Source organism: Excalfactoria chinensis, chromosome 8 (genome assembly GCF_039878825.1).
Source record: "Excalfactoria chinensis isolate bCotChi1 chromosome 8, bCotChi1.hap2, whole genome shotgun sequence".
Classification (NCBI taxonomy): domain Eukaryota; kingdom Metazoa; phylum Chordata; class Aves; order Galliformes; family Phasianidae; genus Excalfactoria; species Excalfactoria chinensis.
In genome coordinates, this window is record NC_092832.1 from 4,492,182 (window position 1) to 4,501,571 (window position 9,390).

The following is a 9,390-nucleotide window of genomic DNA, read 5'->3' on the forward strand; positions in this document are numbered from 1 at the left end:
TAGCAAGTAATTTATTCACTCATCTGTTTTTTCAGCAAACTCACCAAAACCACCATTAATGCCAAGACTAAGTACGTGAAGATTGATGCTGTGTACCTTAAGGGTTCTTAAGAGATCTTCTAGTGAACACATTAAGATCATTACTATTAGGGGGGAAGAAAAAAAAAAAGTAAAAATGAAGAAGGGGACAGATTTGGAGCTGTTATTTTGTGAAAGACCTTTTGAAAAACAATGGTAGATCAGGTGAACAGTAAATTGTTCTGTTCTGCAGGTGCACCAAGTACCTGTTTATTAGCTGACCATGCCAAAAGGAGTGCGCACTGTCTCTTTATGCTAAACAAGTGCAATTTAAGCTCTTGGATCATCCTTTTGGAATTCCTGAAATATATAAAAACATTTCATTTCTGAATGTTTTTCTATCTAGAAAATATTCTAGAGTATTTTGAGTATTCTAAATACTTTATAGAGTACTATGCACTGCTACTATGTGTGTGTGTGTGTGTATAGTTTTGTTTATATCTCTATTGGAAGACTAAGAATTCAGGTAGTGAGGTTCTTAGAAGTGTGGAATCACTTAAGGTTGGATCTTCAAGATCATGAAATGAAGTGGTCAACCTGACTTTGAGTCCCATCACTAAACTGTGTCTTTGGTGCCATGTCTGTGCATCTTCTAAATGCCTCTGCAGGGATGGGGACTCCAAATGGGTAGGATGATTAATCCATGTAGAAATGTATTAATGTTATACTAACATCTTAGTTAAAAACATTTGAAAAAACAGATTTGATATGGGATTCTGCAGTGTTCTTTATTTTTGTTTATACCAATAGTCTTAACTGCAAGAAATTCTGGATTTTTCAGCTCATTTATAGGATGAAGTTTTCAGCTTGTTCCTGGTTGCTGGTATTCTCCCTCATGAAAGAGTTATTTACGCAAAACAAGGCATACAAAACTCGCTTCTCTTGGTTTCAGCTTTGGTAAGAAATCCACTTCTTTGTGAAGCGAAGTAGTAGGACAGATTACTCTTGTGAAATGCAGACTTTGAGAAGGCTCATCCCAGGCTTCTGCTGGTTTTTACTCAGATTTTGAATTTTACCTCGTTTTCAGTGAAGATCCATGAAGAATACCTAAGTGATGTCCCAAAGCATTTGTATCATACTGGAGTACTGGAAAAGAGGTTTCTGGTTCCCAACATAAACTAAGTCTTTCTGAATACTCCCTGTTGATTTATTAACAGGTCTGTTATGGATTCTGAAGATCTGAACTTGATATTTTTAACTTCTTAATCTGTAGCCAGTTAGAACCACCACTTTTAGAGTTACAGCTGGGTGCTGTCTTGATATCCATTGCAGTGCTTTTCTGTGGACTGTTAACCAGTAACTGAAGTTAATGGAGAATAACAACTGGAATCACATTCAGGAGAGATGACCCAGGACAAACAGACAGCTCTAGAGTGTTCTTCCCTGGCTTTTGAATTGTGTTGCTTGGAAATGTTAAGGCACGAGTTCTCCACGTTCCGCAATTCATTATTTACAACATTCTTAATCCTGCATGGTAAATAGGTAAGATTTTCGCTTTGACTAATGAAGAATAGTGTGGACAACAGTGTAAATTAATTCCCAAGAAGTGAATGAGATTTTCAGGCAAATTTGCAGTATTACGGCACTAAGGCTTATTATTTTCAACAGCAAATTTGTTCTGTAGTAGCCCGTGTTTGTATATACTGTTCTTGTTATACAGTCTCACGACAGGGATAAATGGCTTTCTACTACAAAACAGCAGTTCAGCAAGCTCTGTTAGTCTCTGGGAGAAAGAAAGATCATAGTGGTTAATTATGTAGTTTGGTTACATGTGAAAATTGTAGGTTTTTGAAGTCTAGAAACACAGCTATTCCAAAAATCAAAATGCAGAGGTTAAGTATGCACTCAAAAATAGTCAACTTTTAAAACTGCATTATTTTAAGGCTAATACTCCCAAATATCCTGTTACTCCAAGTTGTGGATATGGATAATAGTTGCCTTTTGCAACTGTCCTTTAATGATACTAGACATAGTTTGTATTTGGAATTTTACCCACCAGTCATCTTTTGAACTACTTTTTTGGGGGGCAGAATTCAAAGAATAGAAAGCCATCAGATCAAGGATGTACAGTCACATAAAAGATAAAGGCATAAAGTTCATTAACTGCGTTGATAAAAATACATATTTTTTAGATCCATCGAAATGCATAAAATTAATGCCACCTGGATTTTGCTACCTGATGAGCTTGCTGTTATATGGAGCAGCGTTATGTTGCTGTAAAATGCTTGTTGGTTATACTAATGTGATAATTTGGTAGCAATCAAATGATGGCCAATAAGAGTAACTTAGAAAAGTCCACTTTGAAAACTATGAAGGTCATTTCAAAAAACTCCAGGCTTGTCGAAAAGCAGCACAGAGATGCCATCTAGCAGTAACTCTTAGAAATTTCCTAGTAGTTATTCATTCTTTTAAGATACTACATTTGAATGTAGGAGAAAAGAAAGATAATGTGCTGCAAGTCTTTTCCTAAAGTTGGTTTCCTGCTGAGTATTTAATCACTCTGCTGGAAATAAAAAAAATCACTGAAACACATGATGATGAATAATTATATTTTCTTCTTGTTTTTTTCCCCCTGCATAAATATAGAACAAAATTAGAATCTAATTAACAGACATGACATTTTAATAAGTCTTAAAGCTGATATTCTATAATTAGCAATATAGGTGTTTAAAATCAAGCAGTAGTGAGCTTGCTAAAGGAGAACTGCCAGAGCTGGCCAATATTCTTTATCAGAAAAAGAAGGGAAATACAACAGCATGGGCAGTAAAGGGCTGTTGTTGAAATAACATTTTCACGTGTCAAAACTTTGGTGATGAACCCTACTTTTTGGGGGTTACATATGCTGCCATAAGATGACGATACCTAAATACTTTACAACTGTAGAGAATGTACTAAGTTTAGCAGAAAAACCCCGTCATAATAAGACTGGCGGTGAACAACAGTCTTAAGAGTCAGTGTTAGCCTGGTACTAAATAAAAGGTGTTTTTTTTCTTTTGCAGGCAAAAAAAATTAAGTAATTGATCACCTAAATTATTGCTTGAATAGTAATAATGCAGGTCATAAATGGGAATATATTGTATATACTCTGAAATAGCTGAGACAATTTATTTTCATTAGCTGAATGGTTTGTGAGTGTCAAGGGCATGAAAAAGTTGTACATCTGGCCATGAGCATAATATAAAGCACAGTGTTTTGGAGAGGTGAAGTGAACATCTCCTTGTTTCCTATCACAAATGTCTAATGATCTATTTGCTTCAAAGCCTACAGGGCAGAAAATTGTTATTCCATCTCCATTTAGCATGAAGTAAGATAAATATTCGAGCATTACTCCATTTCTAAAGTGATTTCCATTGCAGCTTGTATTTATTTGCTAAAAAACAAAGAAACCCCCCCCCCCCAAAACCCAGAAACAGCAATATTAGCCATAAGTCCACAGATAATTATTCAAAGAAAGGTGAAATGTGATGTTTGTAGTCAACAAAGTTGAATTATTATTTGCCACGTGACACCTTCTTAAATGCTAAATGTGCTGTAGTATCTTTGCTAGGGATGTGAATAACCAGCAAAACTCTCATTTATTTCTGAAAACCCAGTTTAGCTCCAGTAAACAGCAGACTTTGATTAAGGGCTCACATTTTTACCTATTCTTAAGGTCTTAAGATCTTTTTAGCTCAGGGCTTCTTCACAGAGTTAAAAGGGCTTGCAATTAGCATTTTAATATCCCTGAAAATGTCTTGCCTAAGGGTGAATAAAAAGCCTTTCTAGTGCCCTTTAGACAGGACACCATACCAAAAAGGACTAGAAGCAAAGTTTCAAAGCTAAGTGATGAGACTTGGTTGTGGTGGCTCATCCTGATTTTTCAGTGCTGGTCAGTGACAGACACCTAAGATGGAGCATGTCTTCCCACTGTTGTTTTGGGACATTGATCTGACACCTGAGCTAAGCAGATTTCTGCCAGCTGAACCTGGATTGCTTCATCAGTGTTTTAGTCTTCTGCGGACGGTGACCAAATTTTGGTGGTATATATTTTTTCCTGCTTTCAGGCCGTCTTTTTGACTTTAATAGATCTGAGTGCAACTGACAATAGAAAAAGTGACTGTGGAAACCCGTGATTATAGTAATGTGCCCATGTGTTCCTGTTGACACAGACGTGGAACTCCTGTGCGTTGTCTGGTTAAGTCTCTGCAGAACACGGCAAGAGCTGCAGTTCAAAAACATGGAGATGTAATTCTATATCAACTGATGTTATTAATTCTGCATCACCTCCTGCTTTTGTTATATTCTCACTGTATTTCGTAGATAGGAAAGCAATATAAATAGCGCAGCTGTAGATCAGATTGCCACTGAATTGCTTTTTAAGTTCTATTTTATGTGTACGTTTAGGTGGAATACCTCTTCAATACTGCTGCAAATTCTGTATATGTTTTCATGTGATTAATTCTTTTATTTAGAAGGAGGAAAAAAAACCAACACATCAGAAGAGGTAAGTGCTGTTTTGTATGGTCATCTGGTACTGAAATGGCATCATTAAATGTCATTCACCAGCACATTACAGATCATGGCAGCACAGCATTGGGTGCTGGGGGACTGCAATGCTATAAGAATGTTTTTTTCTCTCTCGTTCTTATGATGCTCACGTGTATAAACCTGCATGACACAGATGAAGGTGAAGTTGTAAGTTATATAGCACCACAGCCATCCGCAGGCCCAGCGAGTTTTATTCTCCAGTGCTGCGAGTTCTTATTTCCAATGATTTCATCTAAACCCACCCTCCCTGTCACAGGCTGCACGGCTAAGACGGTACCGCTCGTTGTTCGCGTTATTTCAGCACTAGATTCGATCTTTTGACAACCCGAACGCATTTGACAACAATGAAACTCGGCGGTGCTCGGAAGCAGGGCTCCAAAGCAGCTTCCTGACGTGCCCACGCCCCGCGTTCCCCAACACGAACTGATTTCTCCCGCAGCCCTGCTGAGCCGCGGCTGCTGCAGCCGCTGGGCGCTGCGCTGCGGCCGTGCCTCGGTCCGGGCCCGCAGCAGGCGGTCGGGGCGGGCCCGGCGGTGCGCAGCTGGTGGAGCCGCCGCAGGTTGGGCCGCGCCCCCGCTGTCCCCGGAGCTGTCCAGCCCGGGCGGCCAAGGGCGCACAGCCGCCTTCCTCCCGTGACCCATCCGAGCCGCACCGGCTGCCGCCCGCCCGCTCCGCTCCGCCGGGCCGGGTGAGGCGCCAGCCGCGGAGCCCGGCCGCCTCCTACCTTGGAAGGATCGAGACCGGCCAGCAAGGACAGCAGCAGGAGGTTGAGGATGTTGGCGGGCGCCCGCATCCTGATCCCGGGGCTGCCTCTCCGCGCCGCTGCCTTCGGTCATTCACTCCGCTCTCCTTGCGGAGACCGCGTCGGCAGCCACGCTCTGCTGCCCACTCGCCGGAGCCCGAGTGGAAGCGGCGGCGGCCGCCCGGGGGACGCTCATTCCGCAGACAGCAGCGGCGCGGGGAGGGCGGGCGAGGACGGCGCTGCCGGAGCGACTCTGCTGCCCCGGCCCGCCCCGCCCAGCCTGGAGCCCCGGGAGGCGGTGGGATGGGCGGGGTGTGACATCACCACCGACGGTGCCGCTGCGCTGGTGGGCCGAGATTGGGGAGCCATCCCTCCGCGTCCCAGGGCGGCTCTCCGAGACCCTGCGTACCAACCCAGTATTAGTTCTCTGCGGGGCCTGGCAGCAGCTCTCGGCTCTGTTGGTCGAGCTGCCGGGCTCTGCGCTCTTGCTAAGTGCAGGCAAGGACGTGCGGCTTGTCCAAAAGGAACACCTGGCATCCCCGGGCTGGCCATTGGGTGTGCTGGGGAGCCCTGGGTGCTGCCACAGGGGAGGGCGACAGTCAGAGAACTTAGCAGGGGGCTCCCACCCTTTTTACCTCAGGCAGTTTCTTCTCTAGTCAGTGAGCCAGTGCTTGGTGACGGGAAGAGGCCACCCCTCCACCTGCCAGCTGGAGTGTGGACCTGCAAGGGACATCTGCATTCCTTTTCTTTGGCTGATGAGCTGCAGAGGTAAAGCCTGTAGAAGTCAAGGTCAGGGGAGTCCATGGGTGAAGAATTCTCATAGATGCCTCCCTAAGGATGTGTGATGGTCACCCAAGTTTCCTTTATTCTGGTTGAACACACACACTTCTGCAACACTTCTGCCCACCAAGACTCTGGGTGTGCTGTCTGCCTATATTGTGCTTCAGAGTAGCTTTTCCACCACCGTGCATAGGGAAGATCAGGCAGGGATGAGCTTTGGTTTCCTCAGGGTTGCACAGTCTGTGCAGCTGTCTATGGCCAGAAAGTCAGTTAGTCGTACTTATAACATCACCTGCCTGTTGGTGTTGTAAAAGCATGGTAAAAATTTAATCATTTTACCTCACAGGACTCAAGTTCCTGATCTATGGTCAAAGTAATCTTAGATTTCACGTGTTACCATTTCTCAAATACGCTGTGATATGTGTGAGTTGGAGTAGGAAAGCAACTACTCTTTAGTTCAGTTCTGCTTACACGCTGCCCCGTAGTGGCTGCTGAAGGACTTCTTTCCTACGGCTGTTACTGCTGTTGATTAATTTTAACTATCTGTTTGATGAGATAACATCTGATTTTTTTTTTTTTTAAAGTTATGGTTTGTCTAGGGAATTAAAACCTGCTGATCAACAGTAAAAGTGAGTCTCTCTGCTCTCTTCATCCTAATTCTGGACCAAGAAACATGTCTTCTCTGTTGTCATAGCTCTATCCTAAAGCTGTGATTCTAAATGGTGTCATGAACCTAACAGCATTTAATGTTTTATTTTAAAGAGCCCTGCGTTCTGGATGCTGTGTTGGATTTTCTAGCTTTTATTATAATGTATACCATGTTATAACCCTCAGTGGTAGTGGTCTTCCTCTTCACCAAACTAACCAGAGTGTCATTTAAATACACAGCAGAAATAGGAACTGTAACAAATCATTGTTTTTAGGAGGTTGGCTAATTTCTATTACTTGGAGCTGACTGACAAGATGATGCTCTCATTCCATATTTTCTAATCACAGTGTTATTGGATTATTGTTCTTCTCCCCTTAAGAATTTGCAGAGCGTTTCTTTTTCATTGTCCCACAGAAGGAGAGAAAGAAACAGCTGCTAACTGGGTACGGAGTTACTGTGCGTAGAGATAGAAATAATAAGTAGGTAGAGGGTTATTGGCTTCATCCCTATTGCTTTGGTTTGTTTTGATTTTATGCTTAGTTGCATCCCTGTTATTTTGGTGTGGTTTGCTACTATCAGTTGGGGTTGTAGGAAGTGGAATGAAGAGAAACTCAGTTTATATTAGCTGGTTAGGTGAAAGAAGAGTGAAGGGAATCTGATTCAGGGATGATAATAAGACATAATATGTAATTCTTTCTTTTTTCAGTCTTGATTAGATGTTAAGTTCTCTGGTGTCTGCCTTTTCCTTGTGTTTTTAAAGAAGCAGCGCTGAAACAATGTTCCAGAAAAGTGTTTTATTGTCTGCTTTAGAGTTGATTACATTTTTGGGGAGGAACTTGTCTGTGAAGAATGTCATACTTTCTACGAGTGCACTGAAACTACTTAATGTTTCTGAAGAGCTATAATGCCACTTCTGAATGAGATTACTGGCAAAGCTGGTCTGGAAGTACACTGTAGATGCAAGCATCTGTTAATAAGCATAATTTTCTTACAGGCATCTGTGAAATATATGGAGTTGCACAGGACAGAAATACAGACTTGTGTGGGTACTGCATGAAGTAGGCAGGTTTAATAGGGAAGCAGAGAGTTAGGCACTTAAGAAACTATCATTTCCTGTTAAGAAGTGGTCTGTGTTTGCAATTTACTTGTGTTGACATTTGATTTCAAGTTTAGTTTGTGGAGATACTCTCCTGGTAAGTCATCCCTGGGTATTTAGCATTCATACTAAGATTTCATTCTGCGGAAATATAAGTTGTGTTAAAGCTAATATGAATATTTTTAAATATTGACGTGAGGTAACTCAGTTTGCTTTGTTTTTCTTTCAGCTGTCACTTCAGCTTTTCTATCAAGGACTTTGTTTATGCGTTAGAAAACAAATTAGTAGAATAAATCCTCTTTCTGTTCTTTTATGAGTAAACATCATCTTTTCTTTAGATCACCATATGGCTCTGGTCTTTTCAGATCTAAAATCGGTTACATTTAAATATAAATTGCTGTATAAATAGAAATAAAAACATATAATTAAACATTACATCAGAGTGAAATGTTAGAATGGCATTCTTTGTGAATGCAACAAAATATATGAAAAATTCAGAGATGCTTATGAACCAGAAGTGCTCACCCTGGAACGTTATGGAATTCTGCTTCTTACTTTCTAGTATTTTTTCTCTAAAATGTGGACAAGTACAATAAAAAGTATCTCAACGGAGTGAAGTTAGAGTGCATTTTTGGGTACATGTGAATTTTGCCCCTATAATATTAAATAAATTAATCATGAGGTTAATCATGAGGATTATGATTATCTTATAAAAGTTCTTATAAAAGACCATAGGGATGGCAAATGTATTATTCTTTATGGATTTTTTGATGTTAAAATAGTATGATCACATAGAATAAGTGAAGCCTGGAAAACTACAGTTCTACATCGGAATTGTAGTGTAGATAGTAGAACATAGTGGGTTGACAGGAATGTGAGGTGGCTGATAGGCTTTGAAACTAGAGAGGGTACTAATGCTTAATATAAATAGAAATAGTATTTTTATACTGTAAAATATTTATCATTTATTATTGCCTTAATGCCATATTTTAAAATTGAATATTCACATCTAAAAATATTTGCAGCGTGTGAAATTATGGTTGAAGTCGGACTAAGTAGATGAACAGAAAATTAATCCCCTGGTTAAGCCTTAGTAACGTAGAATGTTTTAATACTAAATATTTATCTTAAAGTTAAGTGGAAGGTGATCAGAAAATTAATTCCACAGCTGTGCCTTAGGAATGTCTGTAATGTTTTAATATTAAATACTTCTCATAATTTAGAACATAAAGCACTTTGCAAATAGATGCTGTAACTGAAAACAGAAGCTTTAATGAATGCTCTTGGAATATATATATATTATTTTAAAGCTGTGGGTCAAAGAAATATAAGGTACTACTAATTATCTTACAGAAGCAGAAGACTGCCTCTGTTTGACTTCTGAAATAAGCTATGAATGAGGGACTGGATGCCATATTTCTTGGAAGGTTCTATGCAGTTTTTCTTTCAGAGTAGTTAAAATTTCTTGCTGCTATATTCAGCAGATGGCAGCATACATGTTAGCTGGCTGGGTATCTG

General features: G+C 40.6%; 1 protein-coding gene across 2 annotated transcripts in view; it reads right to left on the bottom strand.

Moving 5' to 3' along the window:
* Positions 1–5,576, bottom strand: part of OLFM3 (olfactomedin 3) — a 45,156-nt gene extending 39,580 nt beyond the window's left edge. For both annotated transcript variants that reach the window (XM_072342950.1, XM_072342952.1), the window contains exon 1: positions 5,330–5,576. In XM_072342950.1, coding sequence (XP_072199051.1) covers positions 5,330–5,398 — 69 coding nt within the window. In that variant the 5' untranslated portion in view covers positions 5,399–5,576. The remainder of the gene's footprint in view (positions 1–5,329) is intronic.
* Between the last annotated feature and the right edge of the window lie 3,814 nt (positions 5,577–9,390).